General features: G+C 35.1%; 1 protein-coding gene across 1 annotated transcript; it reads left to right on the forward strand.

The window, feature by feature from the left end:
• The first annotated feature begins 14,376 nt into the window (after positions 1-14,376).
• LOC149577805 (GATA transcription factor 7-like) lies at positions 14,377-16,218 on the forward strand. Its single transcript, XM_089825878.1, has 3 exons — positions 14,377-14,437; positions 14,553-14,818; positions 15,160-16,218. The coding sequence occupies exons 2-3, from the start codon at positions 14,558-14,560 to the stop codon at positions 15,739-15,741; spliced, it is 843 nt and encodes a 280-aa protein (XP_089682004.1). The 5' UTR covers positions 14,377-14,437; positions 14,553-14,557; the 3' UTR covers positions 15,742-16,218.
• The last annotated feature ends 1,398 nt before the right edge of the window (positions 16,219-17,616 follow it).

Raw genomic sequence — 17,616 nt, forward strand, 5'->3', positions numbered from 1 at the left:
TATTATTGCAGTAGTGAAGATTTGTGGGTGTCATCCCCACCCTAGTTTTACCTTCACCTTGGAGGGTTTTTCGGTAACAAATATTGTGTTACGTATTATTACTGTCATGCATGTGATTGAACTGATTGCATGTTACATCAAGTTTACATTTGTAGTTTTACATGCACAAGTTATTGTTAGATGTGGATAAATCTAAGAAAAGAAAGGTATAAATTGTTATATATTCTGATTCACCTACCTCCCTCTCTCATTATCTAGTTTACACCTCCATAAATAAACAATTGGTATCAGAGCACTAGTTCTCTAAAAGAATCTTAAAAGCTTGGAGATTAGATCTTGGAAGATGGAGGCTTTCAAATTGGACAGGACTATTGACAATCAAGTGATTGACATCCAACTCACATTGTAGAAAATTAAGAAGGCAAGACAAGGTCTGAAGGATTCCCTAAAAGGGGGAAAGGAAATTGCCATCTAGATAAAGTAATACTCTTCATGAAGAAGTTGAGACTAAAGGATTATTTGAACCAATCAATCCCAATGAAAAATCAAATGTTGAACTACTTGAAAGGAAAAAACTTCTCAATGAAGAGGTATGGGCACTGAAGAGAGAACATGAAATCCAATCAGTGAGACTATGCAAAGTGACTAAACAAAGAAACGAAGCTGAAGAAGACAAGACTATGGCAGAAGAAGATAAAATGGTAATGGCTACCAAACTTGAAGAAAGGATATCAAATATATAAAAGCTCACAAATACACAAATGGATTTGATGAATCGATTGATGATTGCGAATCAGAAACTGAATCACAAGGACGTGGATATTGCAAATCTAAAATCTCAAAATTTGATACTAAAAAATGAATTGAAGAATGAGAAGGAATCTATGGAGAAGTTCAACAAACCAAAGGAAGTAATGAAATACTTTGAAGAACTTATGAAGTCATCAATTTTTTCTAATGGGTCAGGAAATTCTTACACTAAGAAAGGAGAATCATCCAGGGATGGAGAAATGAGAAATGCAAAGCCAAAAGACAAACCAATATGCTATCACTATGGAAAAATTGGTCATACTGCAAATATCTATCAAAGAAAACATGGTATGCAAAATGCTAAACCTAAGTTTATTGGTTACTATTTTTACAGCAAGAAACAAGGACATCAAATACATGAGTGGAGGTCAAGACCAAGGATTACACCTACTACACCTAGATTTGAAGGATACCACTACAAATGTTAGAAATATGGGCATAGAGCATTTGAATGCATATAAGAGAGAAAGCCCTACTAGCCAAATCAAAAGAAGAAGAATTATGCATCTAATAATACATGTTCCAAGTGTCACAAGTTTGGACATCAAAGCGAGAATTACAAGACTCAAGTACATTTAGAAAATTAGACAAAGGATAAAGACAAAGGCAAAGCAGACATTGAGAAAGTAAGGAATTAAATGAACTAGAAATGGAAAAAAGAAAATAAAAGATTGAAATAGTGGAGCTAATGGAGCTGAGGTCACCCAATCCAATGGAGAAGGTGATCATAGATCATCTCTAACTGAGCAAGAGAGGTATGTATGGAACTATGTACCTAAATGATATATCATACATCAGTTCCCTACATTAACTATGTGCAAAAGTTCATATCTACATATATAAGATACATGAGAACAAAATTTGTGAAAGGTTTTTGAGTATCACTAAAACTGTCCATGTTGATCGAGCATTGCAACATAGACTGAACACTCTAATAGAAACCAAAGGTTATGGAAGAGATTGAGTTGTTATGCTTGTTGGCACCCACTCAATGAAGTACACAACATTAATGGTGAACTTAATCAATCAAAAGAAAGGAATATAACAAATTTTGAATGCATTAATTCATACCCTGCATTCAAATTTTTGAAGAGCTCAGAGCAATTTTTAGCAATTCAAGCAACCAACAGAGATTTCAAGGAGCAATTTGATCAAGAAGTTTGAATGAGTAAAGAGCATGAACAAGTGTTGAGTATCCAGAGAAGGAAGGACATCAAACCCTAGTTATGATCATGACAACTTTATCGACCATTGGGATTAGTCAAAAGGTTAGTAAAGTTCAATTGGTGAAGAGTGACGCATGTCCTCCACCTAAATTTTGTGTTATTCTAGAGATTGTTGTAAAAGGAGACTCAATGGGTCATTATCCTTGATACCACCTAAATTCATTATGATTCATGATGTTAGAAGCTGTTATATGTGAGAAATTGGAGAAGTGGGAGATTGTGAAATTAGGGAAGCTTATGAGAAGCTATGCAATAAAGGAACTTTGAAGGACAAGTTTCAAATTGTTGAGAGGAAAGGGTTAACTCGAGTCCTAGAATTTCCAAGAAATTTCAAAATTGAATGGATCAAAGTTATTTTGAGCAGAGTTCATGATATGAAGTACTGATTATAGAACAGACCAGTGGAGATCATGGAGAAAATGATATACATGGTTACAAGTTATCCAACTCAAGATAAGAAGAAAACCATGCGATGCTTGAGCCAAGGAGAAATTGAGATGAATACAAGAGCTGAGTGGAATGGATGCAGTCTATCCATTACAAGAATTTTTGATCCACTCAAAATTTTCAGTGAGAGTTATTGCTCAAAATTTTATTGAATAGTGTGTTGTGTATGACTATGGACCAAGCGTGGAAGATTGTGATGAAAGATCATGCGTATGATCTTGCCAAGCAATGAATGTTACAACTGCTAGAAAAACTATCATCGATAAGAAAGGAAAAGAGTTTAATTTGTAAGTTTGGTTCCCTAATTGTTTGTATATTCTTTTATATATAGAAGTATTTTGTTGGTATAGGTAACGTTGTACGGGAACAAGATAAACTAGTGACAAGGCAAATCAATGAGTTTATTATTTAATTAGGAGACAATTTTGAAAATGCAATGAATACATATTTTGATAAGGAGAATGAGAATTCTAGAAAAATTGGTCACAAAATATTACAGTGACATATGTTTCCTTGTTGATACAGACAACACATTTGTGCAAGAAATTAAGCCAAGGAAGGTGTGACTACAAAGCTTTGAATATTAGATAGATAGTGATGTTGTGAGTGCAAACATCTATGCATGATTTAAAGAAGAAATAGATATCAAGGCCGAATCATTTGAAAGATAAGAAGAAGAAAAGGAAACAATAATAGTGAACATCAAAATAGCTTCCAAGGAGAATAAAACAAAGAAGATGATTGAAGACTTGGAAGCTAAACTAGGCACCCTATGCAAAGGAAAAGAAAAATTTCAAATAACACAAGGTCTTAGTGAAGATGAAGAACAAGAAAGTTATGATGAGAAAGATGAGGTAGAATAAGTTGACAAGGGTAAAGACCCAGTTTTTGTCATGCCACTGAGCAAGAAGGCTCAAAGAACAAAGAAGAAGAAGGTAGTGGCACTGTAATGCCTACCCCTAGTTTACTTTTCATGTTGTATTGTTGATTTCTTTTAGGCTAGTTTTATGGTTATGTTTATGACTAGCGGTACTTGGTTACCAAATTTGATTGGATGTTATTTCAGACTCAATTTATATATTTGATGAGCTACTTGATACTTGGTTATTTCAAGTGTTTATGTTTATCCTTTTGATGATGATGTTTTGTATATTTATATAGTGATTTCAGTTATTTCATGATGATAGTTAGATGAATGATTTATATGTAGTTTCTATGGTTACTTACCTCATACTTGCATGTGTATGGTGTACTTGTATGTTTTACTTTATGTTTGACATTTTTGATGTGGTTGAGGGAGGGAGTTGTAGTCACCTACTAGTCAGGATCTACACGATGTACCACTCCCCGCCATTGCCTATTTAGTTTAGATTTATATGTGTAAATACATGCTCAACTTTTATACAGATTGCAGGTACTAGGCATCAACTTCCTTGAATTGCCATGTTGAGTGTGCTCTATTGCAGTATCTCAATGGTAAAAGAGGGGAGATAATTCTTGAGTCCAAATCCTAAACTTGAGCCAATTGTACTAGAAAGTAGGACAAGTATCTAAGTTATTTACCCTTCTGAAGTTGTCAAGTGACAAGAATTCATGATTTTGACCCCTGAGTTTGATTTAGTTCATTGTCTTTATGATGGGTTTTCTTATTTGATTTGTGGGTCTGTTGTGATTTTTAGTTATAATTAAATCAAATTAAGAGATATTAAATGATTTACTTTAACGAAATTTTTATAAAGAAGAATCAATTTTTAATTATATTTAATTAATTGAGAAATTAATTAAATAGAAGAATCAAATTTAAAAGTTTTAATAAAAGTTTTAATTTGGCCTAATAATATTTATTTAATTTAATCATAATTAATTTAGGAGTTTCATTTAAATAATGAACTCTAAATATTATTATTATTTAAATTAATAAATATATTATTAAAGGTGTCTTATGATTTAATAATTAGAGAGAGATTTTTTTAATAAAGTTTATTTTAATTAAAATGTAAAAAGTTTACACATGAAATTAAAATATATTAAAATAATAAAGAAAAGGGTTCGTGTGATTGTAAAACCAAAACCATAAAGGGAGAAAGCACTTTATTAAGAAATTAAAGCTGATTTCTCCACACACAGGTTTGGAGGAGAAAATTTTGAGAAAAGGGTTTTTGAGGGGATGAGAATTCTTGCAATCTCTGAGCGTTTGTCTAGTTAGCATCAGATCAAGGTACGAAAGTTGCTTGAATTTATCACAATAATCGTTTTCAAATCCTTTCTCTATCTTCTTCGTGCTCGTGTGAGAATTTTTGTTTTAGAAATGGATTTGTTTGTTTGAAACCCTCGTTTGAGTAATTACCGTTCTTTGTTGTTGAAATTGTCTGTGTAAGAAATCTTGTTATTCATAAATTGGATTGATTTAGAGAATTATGAATTGGGATAGGGTTAGGAAAAGGAAACCAGATTTCATTTATTAATTTTGACTGTTTAAATTTTGTTGCCCTATCAGATCTATATGGGAATTTTATTTAAAATAAATAAATATAAAATAATATAATTACCACAGTAATTAATAATTACTGTGGTAATTATATTATTAAATAAATACAAATTTTTATGTGTTGGTTGGGGGCTTTGAATTTAAAAAAAAAAAAAAATTAATATATATTAAATGGGAGGAAACCCACCACCCCCAACCTCCCCATCCCTTATTTTCCACGTCGGCATCCCTTTTGGGGACTATGCACGATAGATCTGCTGTGTCATAGGGCTGTCGTGACAGCGATACAACCTATGGGCTATAAAATATTAAAAAGAGGTAAGTTTTAATTTAATTTTGTTTTATTAAATTTTTAATATAGTTATTATTATTATTATTAAATACTTTATTTAATATTAAATGTTATTAATAATTTTTAATAATTTTTACTATATTATTAAATAGTAATTATTATTAATATTATTAATAATTTAATAGCTATTATTTTAATAATTTAATAATAATTATATTATAATAATACTTATTATAAGATAGGTTATAAGGATACTGTCAGTTTGAAATAGAATTTAAGTTCTAATTTGAAGATTTTTTTAATGATGTTTGGTTTTATTATATGATAATTCATTTTTATATAAAATATGGGGTTTTATATTTAAATGAATTTTAATGGATTGTTGGATCTTGTGAGATTCTTGAGAACTCAAAAACCTTAGCAAATCTGCCACTAGAAAAATGAAAAAATTGGAACCCTATTTATAAATTGAAATCTTATGTTTCCAAAACCAAACAAATTATGAAAACTACATTTGGTATATACTTGATGTGATGTATGGTCTACTAGTGTTGGTTTCGGGTTTGACTTAGTACATTGACTAGTCGGGATGTTTACTAGAGGCTTGGGGGTTTTTGTTCTGTGATGATGTTATGGTTATTATTTGGTCAAGGTCTTGTATACCCGACCATTGTGATGTATTCACACATTTCTATAATGAGTTTTGATAAGATGTTTGTTAGTGCTTTCTAGTTGCTTGTATAAAATTGAGGTGAATGATATGATTTTCTTGGTGTAACCTTTGAGTTTCGATCAATTATCTTTTGATGCTTTCCAGTTGCTTGTATTGAATTGAGGTGATTATTGTGGCTTTCTTGGTTGTAACATTTGCATTTTTGATCGGTTATCTTTTGGTGCTTTCCAATTGCCTACATAGGACTGAGGTGGATATTGTGTTTTATCTATAGGTGCTTTCCAATTGCTTGTAAAGGATTGAGGTGAAAATTATGATTTTATGAGTTGTACTTTTTATGAGCTTAGGATAGGTAATCTATGTGTATGTTGGGAAGTGGCTTGCAATGGAGGTTCGAGCCCTAAAGAGGCTACCTAGGTAAACCATTATAAGTTATTTTAATAAGTGATAGTATTTCATTAAATGAGTTTAAAGTGAATTAATAAGAGTCGATGTTTTTTCCTCACCCATGTTTCGAGTGCTAGTACAGACGAGGATGGGAGTAGAGAGGATGCTTGGTTGCAACTTTGCTTCATTGGTATGCCTTGTTTGTACGAAAAGATACTGATGTTGCATAGAGACACTAGGGGGCCGAAGTCCAAAGAGGCTAAGAGGTAACCTTAGAGTTGGCTCATGCAATGACACTTGCCCACTTACATAGTAGATTTCCTACGTGTCTATATTGCCTCTGGAATTAGATGTTACTTGTGTCTTGGTACCTTTGAGATAGATTGCTATCAAGATTTCCTTGACCTAGATGTTGGTTATGACTTGTGGATTTTTATTTGTTTGGGACTTAATATTGTTTCCTCAACATGGTGGGAGTAGGCCATTAAGGTTCCACGAGGCCAAGTGGTAGTGTTTCTTATGCCATTGAGATTCGACAGTTGGATGTACTTGTGTATTTGTTCCTTTCATCCCAATCTTGTATTTTTGTTGGATAGTTCTATTATATTGTACTGTTCTTGTTTTTCAAAGATCTTATAAGATGATGTATTTATTCATGATGTATATTCTTTGAGCTTTTCATACCCTCTGACTTGTACATTGAATGATTATGCATTCTGGTTATGCCAAGTGGCATCTTATGTAATTGTATATTATTTAATTAGATTTGTACTTGTGATTATTCTATGATGTGGATTTGTTGTGTTTCAAATTTAGTGTTAATAGAACTTTATATGTGATTCAACATCATGGGACCCTTAAGAGACGTAATTTGTTTATGGATTGCTTGTATGTATGTGAGTTTTTGCTTCCATTATGTTATCTCTTGTTGTTTTAATCTTTCAAAAAAAAAAGTTTGGCAAACTTAGTGAAAATTAAGTTAATTTATTTTGGGTTCCCTGATGAGGCGTTATAGACACCTCCACCTCCGAATAAGCCAAGGACTAGGGAAACTACTATTGTTGAGCAGTTTGCTAAGCAGAAGGTAGTAGAGACTATTGAGTTGAGTGAACCACAAACCAGAAGGAGATTGGTCAAAGGACCACCTATCAGGTAGATCAAGACTATTGAATAGGTGCGTGACAACTTAAGAAGATATGTAGGTTTATCTAGTTTCAGATATGTGAGATATGATACACTAGATAATGATGATAAAAATAAAGTGAGGAGGCTATGATAGAAATTATTGCAAATAAAAAACTAGCCCTTAGTGAAATAGAGAATAAGATACCCAAGGATCTATATGAAAGATTAGAGAGGAGATGGTAGCAGGCAAAGGAAGTAGAAAATCATATAAGAATTGACACACTAGTCAGAGTTATGCCTGATTTGTCACAAGAACAGAAGGGCACATTTTTGAAACAACATAGGAACATATTTGTTCCTAATAAAATAATGTTCTTGATACTACAAAATAAAGAGAAAGTTGTACAACAAAAAAATGAGTTGTTGCACAACGACAAAATGAATGGTTGTGGATGAGCATTTTTGGGTTAACTACAAAGAAGGTAGAGGTTGTAAACATTGATGATGAACACAGTATTGGAGAAAGCTCAGGTGTGCCAAGTCCACATTGAGTCCACAAGGTAGCATGTCTCCTATACATGCTCCCTAACTCTCCGAAAGCCAAGAAGTCAAGGTTTACATATGAACAAGATGGTGAAGATGGAGAAACTAATGAAACTAATAAGATTGTTTCACCACCTCAGACTGAGGAAAACAAAGAATTAAATAAGGCTAAACCAAGTACAACTGTTGTTATATTGAGTATAGATGCACAAGCAAGATCGAGTAGTGACACTTTCTCACCTACTCCTAAGTCAGTACCGAGCTGCAACACCCCTTAATTGAATAGGAAGAGATAATAAATAAAAGACATTTCACTAGATATTGAGGTTAGTCTAGATGAAATCATTGAGATGCCACAATTTGATCTGGCAAATCTCACCTTGCCGAAAAACTTTTTGCTACAAGAATTTGTGATGATATCTCAATTAATCAGGAAATGATGATACCTCATTTGGAGGTCATGCAATGAAAACTAAAGACAACCCATGATCTTATAGCAGAAGATCATAGTCGCTAAGAGTTTAATTGATTTAGCTGCAAAACTACAACTGTAGAATCAAATTTTGGAGGCAGCACAAACCACATGGAATCATGCATTGGCCATGATTACAAGAGTTCACAAGGAATTCAGTGAAACACATGGATTACTTCAACTCTTCCAACCGCAACAATTACATAAAGTGTTCAAAAGCAAGGGGGAAATGAAATGTATACAAGGGAGAAATGTATATGGAAGAGGGAATGTACTGAAGAAAAGAGGAAGATATAAAGCTATAGTACAAAGGCTATAATGAATTTAGCATTCATAAGTCATAAGACTTAGGGGGAGAGCTCATTTTATTAGATTGTATTGATATGACAGAGTGATGTAAATATGACAAAGTGTCTTTTCCACTAATTTCAAAGGGAGAGATTATTGGTATCTCTAACCATCATTGTCTATTAGTGTCAACTACTTAGTCATTTACAATGTAGAGTCAGACAATCATCATTGTGACTAAGCTACTCTACATAGGCTGAGACATGTACATAAGATAGTATGTATTGAGCAAGTTCTATAGAAGTCGAGTAAGTGTATGGTCATAGAGTAATTTTCTATATGTATCGAGCTCATCACCAACCGAGTGATATAGTACATGTGTCGAGCACAATATATGCCGAGCATTAGAAGTTAACAAAGGTCAAGCAACAACAATGCCAAGCATCAAAAACAGTAAAGACTAAGTAATGTAGAGTTTACATAAAAGTTGGGAATGGAATAGAGTTCAGGCAAAATGATTGTCAGGCTGACTTGGAAAGTTTATTTAGGTTTTGAAGAGGTTGTTAAAAAATATTTACACAACATGGATCACATATCCCTATGTGTATGTTCAATGATAAGGATGAAGAGGCAAAACATGGAACCATCTAGAAAACTCTTTATGGAAATATTTAAATAGCAGCAATCTTAACTTAGATCATATACATGATGAGAAGGTCAAAGAGGAGATTGTAAAAGAAGGCAATAGGAGAAGATAAGAAGTTATTCAAGGGTTCTATTATAATCTAACAGAGAAAGTGACCTATTCATAAGTAGTGAATGTGAAAGGGAAAGACAAGTTTATCAAATTAGAGGAAATGATTAGTTAGTAAGGAGGAGACTTGAAATAAGCTTGTAGAGCAAACCAAGAGTTAGGTACTGAATCAATTTTAACATACTTGAATCAGGGTAAATCTCTTAACAGATCTTTATAAATCTCCTAACAAAGCCCTTATTTGTAAGTGTCAAATCCTTTAACAAGGTGAAATCTAATAGTTTCTTAAGTCTTTAATAAGATAGACTACTCATAGAGTAGATATTTTATGGTCAAACATTGTAACCTTAATTGGTTAACTTTATTATTGCAGAAGTGAAGATTTGTGGGTGTTATCCCCACCCTAGTTTTACCTTCACCTTGAAGGGTTTCTGGGTAACAAATATTTTGTTATGTGTTATTACTTTCATGCATGTGATTGAATTAATTTACATGTTACAACAAATTTACATTTATAGTTTTGCATGCACAAGTTATTATTAGATGTGGATGAATTTGGGAAAAGTATAAATTGTTATAGATTCAATTTCATCCCCCCTCTTAGTATCTAGTTTACACCTTCATAAATCAACAATAAAGATAGATGAAAAGGATGAGAATGCAAATTAAATGCAAGCATAGTATTACATCTCACTAAATAGGTTCTAAACATCATTAAATTGAAGTGCTTCTAATTTAAGACAATACAAGAGTACTTGGATCAATATAAACAATTCAAAGATAGGTACTAGCAAATCCTAAGTAGAGTGTTGATTCATCTACAGTTTAAGAGAAAAAATTGATTCCTCTAGATCTTTTAGGAGATTGATACTCTTCAATCCACGGAAGGAATTAAGTTTCCAACAAGAGTGATTTCAAATTGATGTCATAAGACACTAACTCCTTTGTAGCACTTTGTATTCCTAGAGACATATGATAGTTAAAGAAACTGCTAAGGGAGACACAAAAGGATTGGCTAAGGAATATATAACTAGCATTCCAATGAATTGTGGATGGTATTCTTAGTAAATGTGAGGACACCAAAATTATGATTTCTAATGGAGAGGATATATTGTATTCAAGGGAGAAATAACTCAATGCTTGTAGTCATTAGACTAAGTTTTTGACTAATGATGTTTCTTTTAATTTAAGGTTAATACCAGATTCAAAGGGAATTTGACAAATCCATTTGAGGTAACCCTAAACAATGAGGTTGACACGTGTACTAAAAACTTCAGAAGGTATTCACATTGTTATGAATATTTGGTGTTTCTAGGATTGGGATAGATTCACAGATTATTAAATTCACCCATGCCACTATGAAATCATGAAATCAATACATTCACTTAGGGAAGTTGCTCTTGTGAACAATGTTGTGATCATTGAATTAATAAATCATGTGCTTTATGATGAGTCTCTTGTAGTAAGATATTTTCCATGATTGAAGCATATGAACAAGGCATGCCTCTATGATGGAGGAAACAACGAAAGGATCTACATCAGTTAAAATCTAATGATATTGATTCAAAGGGAGTAGACCATGACAAGATGGTTTCTCTAGTATTCGGTTGAGGTACATTGTCATTAAAGAAAGGATGACCAATATTCTCACCAAGCCTCTTCCTAGAGAGAAGGTTGTGTACTTTTGGGATAATCTTGGTACATTGGAGATTGAATCCAGATCTGAAAAGAAGTTTCAACATCGGTAATCTATTATTTGTACCCTTACATTTCTTCCCTTTGAGAGAGAAGCTTGAGGTGAAAGCCATTGTTTCCACCCTGTGAGACGAGCCATGGTGGATCCACCCTCTAATATGTTTCATGGTGGATGCTATGAGTATGACTCCATGATATCATCAGTTCAATGATTAACGAGCCCCTATGAATATCATTGAGAGATGACAATCTTTCAATGATGTGCACTTGTTATTATAGTTTTGTTGTAAGGTGATGAATTTACAATAATTTAACCTTACTATCATGATGGATATCATATGACTTGATATTTGTAGACATGTCATGATAGTTCATATCTCTTAAGTGATATTAATTGAGTGGTGAGTAATTGTGTGGTGAGTTATATTCTTGAGATATTTCATGGTGGATATTATGTAACGTAATATCCATTGATATGCCATAAGCATATATTCATTTGGTCCGCATCATGTAACTTGATGCTAGTGCACATACAAGAAAGGATTTTATGAGTATGGTGAATATCACATGACCTGATATTCATGGATATGTGATTAATCCTTATGTCATTGTGAGGTGACATCATGATGGATAACATTAGACTTGATATTTTTGGCTATGTCATAACTCTTGATATCACATTGGTGCAATATCCCTCTACAAAATATATGGATCTATTATGTTTACATGAGGATAGGAATAATCCTTCCTAGCTTAGAGAGAGTGTTAATGAATTGTAGCTTTAATTGGATAATTCCTATAAATGAAATCAAATTCATAATAGGCCTATTAGCCTTGAGCATTTGATCTCTATGCTTCCTCTGTATTCTATGGTGATTATTGGTTATAAGAATACATGATTGATAAATAATAAGATAAAAATCGTAAATACACCTTCAAGTGCATATGACTTTTATTTTTAATTGGTACTACTTGAAACATTTGATTCCTTTATGATAATGTCTTCTTTAGACTACTTGTGTTGTTACTCTAAATTTAAACAATTTCAAGCTACTACTCACCACTTTACTAGTTTCACCTTTATGCATCCTTGTAGTTGCAATTTTGACTACAAGCAACCTTTGATGTTAAACTAAAATGTTTAATGGCATGATGTTATGACCCTTTAATAGTTCCCCACTTTCTTTAATTGTGTAATGATGTTATATGTTTTCTCTCTACTTAACAATTATCCAACATTGATTGCTTCTTTTCCGATAATCCTTTTTCATGTTCATTGATTATCCATGATATTAAGCTTGAAAACTTTATTGGAAACTCAACACACCCACAGTTGCCCCTTCAAATTCTATGGGCACCAACGTAAAGCGAGTCCAAAATGAAAAATAACTATTATTAATTGTCCATTATTTACTAGTCAAGTCAAATGGTTTTGAATGAGCCTATTAGAAATCAAGTCATGCTAAGTGTAAGACCTCAATGTCATATGAGATTACATCTTAGATAACTTCAAGTGACTAAATACCTCTCAATTCAAACTCTTAAATAGAAACTCAACACACCCATAGTTGCCCCTTCAAATTCTATACGCAACAACATAAAGCGAGTCCAAAATAAAAAATAACTATTATTAATTGTCCATGATTTACTAGTCAAGTTGAATAGTTTTGAATGAGCCTATTAGAAATCAAGTCGTGCTAAATGTAAGATCTCAATGTCATATGAGATTACATCTTAGGTAACTTCAAGTGACTAAATACCTTTCAATGCTAACTCTTAAATAAAAAGTTTAGGCCTGTAAGACTTTACTGATGTAGGTTCTAGCATAAGACCTTCCCAAAAAGAGCTACTACAAAATTATTACCCACTAGCCGCCCATTTCCAAAAGTCATTGACCTTTTTAAATCGTCACCTAGGTTTCATACTATTACTATATTTTTACTATTTCAATAACCCTTTCGGCCTGCCTAACTAAATTTAAAATTGAATGGAGACAAGCCATAGGCCATAAATAATTAAAGGCTAAGTGGTCAAACATTATTAGTGTAATGAATGAAGTAACGTGCCATGTCTAACAAGGAGTATGCCAAAAAATATCTATCTAAGAATGTGCAGCGCATACCTCCAAGGCATATGAGGCGACGTCACGGAGATATCAAGTAGTGCATTAAAGCGAAGGAGTTGAAATGTTGAAGTGCACAGTAATGTGTGCATGACAACTCAATGTGCATCCGATTTGACCAACAAATAAGAAATGGCGGGCGACGATAAAACCAATGACGTGTACTAACTTTTCAAAATTGCTATTTAAAATGGTAGATTCGAAATTTCCAAATGGGCGGAAGTGGTGAGGCATGGCGGGCCATCTGGAAAACTCTGCCTTCCTTATCCACGGTTAGGTGGCACTCGGAGAACTCGGCAAGACCGCGGTCACATGTCACTGTTCCCGGCTTCTTTTAATGCAAACGGTTTGAATGTGAATGTAAAAGTTTCGAAACGCGCCCTCCTAATTAAGAAGGCGCGGATAAGAGAACAAATGGTAGGTGAGGTGGGAAGCTCCGGTGGGCCCACAAAAACACGCCGTTATGAATATTCCCCGCTGGTGAGTTAACGTGACAGCGACCGCGCGGAGTAATCGTGTGATCGGCTAATGGTAACAATAATGAGTTTTAGTAAGTCAAAAGTGGTTAGATTCGAGTTTGCGTCTGGTTTTTACTATTTCCGGCCTAAGCAGGGCGGGAATTTTAATCATGAGATTTTTTTTCAAGCGCTGGCAGATAGCGATTGGCGGAGTGCTTTGGTGCGGTGTTATTATTGGCTGTGCGACGTGGCGCGGGGTGGAATTTACTGTTTACTGCTTAATGTTTACTGCCAGAGCGTCGTCGTCGAAGTCGAGGTAAGTAGGAAACGGTGAAATGTTAGAGAGGGTAGAGTCACATGGCGTACGAGATGGTTTTGGCTGGTAACTGGGCTCGCGCCTCCGTTGTTTGACTGACAGCTGTCGCGGTAAAGTATTTTGTTGGAGACAATACGGTGTACTTGGGCGTGAAAATAAAGTATTTACTGGATGGCATTATTACTTGGCAGTGCCAGAGGGGCGCAGATTTTTTAACCTTTTACCGTCGCTGTTTGTGCCGCCTGCTGCAATACAAGTCTTCAATCGGCTTTAGTAATCTACCTCTTAGCCCGTTTTTTGCTTCAAGGAAGGAAGAATTTGGCACAGCGTGTACTCGATAGGTGAGCTTGTAGGTTTAATGGAGTGTTATGGAAACGGAACTTAGTTGAGATTAGGTAGTTCGGAGTTCATATTTGAGGATCTTCGTTTTCTGTGTTTTGACAGTGAGTTTTGCAGGTTTAATGGAGTGTTATGGCAACGAGAGCTCCGAAGGCGACGTCGGGTTTCGAATTGACGACCTACTGGACTTTTCCAATGAGGAAATCGGCGGACCGATAGGAACTTCAGACGAAAATGATGAGGCAGAGGTTGAGGAGCGCAACTCGGACGACTCGTCTGTGACGGAAACGGAGGCTGCTGCTGCCTGCGAGGTTGCGTCCAGGCCGACGCGAAATGTTGTTGAGGTGGACGCCGGCCTTGTGCCGGCTGAGTTTTGCGTGCCGGTGAGGCGCTGAACTTTCTTGTTCGCAAAGCTTTGATGATTTCTTTTATTTCGGTACTCATTTGCAAAGCTTTGAGGTTATCTTTCTATTTCGGGACTCACTGGCTGAGTTTTTGAGGTTTTTTTTCTTTTTCCGGACTCATTTGCAAAGCTTTGAGGTTTTCTTTCAATTTCGGGACTCTCGGGACTATTTGCCATAGCTTTGAGGCTTTCTTTCTATTTTGTGACTGATTTGCAAAGCTTTTATTTCAATTTTGGGATTTATTGGCAGAACTTTGAGGTTTTCTTTCTATTTCGCGACTTCATTGACAGAACTTTGAGGTTTTCTTTCTGTTTTGGCAGACGGACGCTCTAGAACTGGAATGGCTTTCGACTTTCGTGGATGACACTTACGAGCCGTCGGCGGTCGAGTTTGAACCCGTTGCGGCTGCGGCCGTCGCTTCAGCGGCTCAGCAGAAGGCGACACAGCCTGTAGAGGTTACTAAGACGTGGTTGCTAGGGCGGCCGCGGAGCAAACGGCGGCCGTCTCGAAGCATTTCTGTAACTTCTTCGCAGTCGACTGTTTTCGTAAATGCGTTTCTTGCCCGGACGGAGGCTGAAGCGTCTGTGTGCTCGAGGCCGTCGCCCGCGCCTATTGTGAAAAAGGCAAAGAAAGTGTGCTCGATGTCTCTGGAGGACGGGTCGCCTGTTAACCGGCGGTGCAGCCACTGCTTAGTTCAAAAGACTCCTCAATGGCGGACGGGGCCGCTGGGCCCTAAGACGCTCTGTAACGCCTGCGGTGTTCGTTACAAGTCCGGGCGGCTTCTTCCAGAGTACAGGCCGGCTCTCAGTCCCACTTTTTCCAGTGAAATACACTCTAATTGCCATAGAAAAGTCATAGAAATCAGGCGCCAGAAGGAAACACAACCGCAAATAGTCGCTTAGTCTAAAACCCTTAAACATGCCTTTGTTAATCAGCTAATTTGAGAGAGCAGAGCAATTTGCGGAGTGGCTTGTGTTCCATTAATTCGTATCTAACTCACACACTGCGGCTTCCATCCTGTGTGTTCTGTCATCTTTGAAATGCAGAGCTCACTGTACTGTGTAAAATAGTCCGTTTCTGTGTCTTGGTAGGAATTATTTGACCCTTGTTCGGATGCGACAGCCTACTTTGGTTTGCTCGGCACAGCAGCTCAGCTCGGCTTATTCGAAATTTCATCATTCGTAGGTTTTGTGCGCTCTGAGAACATTGTAAAACACTATTTTTCCTACCGGACAAAACGTAAATTGCACTCTATTCTTACCGTTCACGGATTTACGAATCTGTTTTCATCTGTAGATACCTCTTCTTTTTCATATTTCAACATCTCTAGTGTTTCAGTAATGTTTTTAATACAATAATCTGTCTTTAGCTCTAGACAATACGGCTTAATATCTTTGATTTTATTATTACGTAGAAGCTTTGGATAATGCATTCACCATTGGATAATTTCTTCTTTTTCACCATTGGATAATGTCTTCTTTTTTCCAATTCTATTAACACGAAAGTTTCCTGTCCTTAATTTTATTTTTAGGAAAAAATTAATTCGACGAGTTTTCTTCGTATTTGACAATCTTTTTCAGTAATTAACGGAGTCATTCTCACCCGGATATTTCCGTTTTTTATTATATCTTGGTTTTTTCTATGCACGATAGAAGGCACTAAAATTAGAGACTTTCATGATTTGGGTTATCGAGTAAAAGTGTTTTTAACGTGACAATTGCAACTAACTTCACACTCACGTTCTTTGTTTACTGTAACGAATGATGTGATGGCGCACCAAACAGGTCAAAAAAAACCTCTGGTTTTCTGTATCCTGTTAGTCTTGAATTTCGTGTTTGATATTATTTCAAAAAGAAGCTCTCAAACCCAAATATTAATAGGAGTAGACACATATGTAACGTTCATTACACTCACCCTCAGTTACGCAAAAGCGGTTTTTAGAAATACCGTCTAACCAGTCAGTTGTGTTATGATTTGAAATTCTGTGTCGTATAACTTAGATATTTCGATTTTTTGTTCAGTGTGATGTTATGAGCTTGACCACCAAGTTTGGATTTGTCGTCGTCTCACCAATCATTTCTGGTTGGCAATAATGGTATTTAATTGCTCAGGAACTTCTGCTCATTGTACATCACTCACTGTAGCATCATGTTTCCAATAATTATTATATCAAATGGTTGCCATTTGTACCTTAGCATAGCGTCACATTTTTTTTTAATAATGCAAATGTCCATTCGCAGGGTAAGATTCCGTAATTTAAAGCTAAACGGCAGTCGTATAAGAGACTTCAATATTTTTCTTTTCGTAAAAAGCAACAACCAGGTGGAGCAAATGTTGGCAGAGCAAAGATTACTAGGGGTATCGGCCCCGCTTCAACCACTACAGTATCTATCTTTTAAAATGATACGAGGTAATTTGTTCATCTTACCAATTTTTTTCATTTCGAACGATTTTCTTAATTTTTTCGGTTTATTTGAACGACTAGTTTAAGTTCACCATTTAGATATACATGCTTGTTTGCTTATGCATGCATGTAAAGCACATGTCCCTCTACCACACACACTTTCGAAGGATTGTGTAGTCGTAAATTTAGACAATCATATCAAAAGGCCACTTAGTATCAAATCAGTGTACACCATCGTATCAAGAGATCACTTAGTATCAATTCAGTATCAAATTAATTGTACACTTGCATGTGTGTAAATACATATACTATACATCCATATGCACTTGCACACAAGCAAACACATGCATGTATTATACATGCTCAAACATAT

This window comes from Cupressus sempervirens, chromosome 1 (genome assembly GCF_028749045.1).
Source record: "Cupressus sempervirens isolate cs-2001-9-10 chromosome 1, ASM2874904v1, whole genome shotgun sequence".
Taxonomy (NCBI): domain Eukaryota; kingdom Viridiplantae; phylum Streptophyta; class Pinopsida; order Cupressales; family Cupressaceae; genus Cupressus; species Cupressus sempervirens.

Bases quoted from the DNA above. Each gene is read 5' to 3' on its own strand.
- LOC149577805 (XM_089825878.1), top strand. From the start codon at position 14,558: ATGGAGTGTTATGGCAACGAGAGCTCCGAAGGCGACGTCGGGTTTCGA. The intron at 14,819-15,159 runs GTGAGGCGCTGA...CTGTTTTGGCAG, and splicing joins CGGCTGAGTTTTGCGTGCCG to ACGGACGCTCTAGAACTGGA.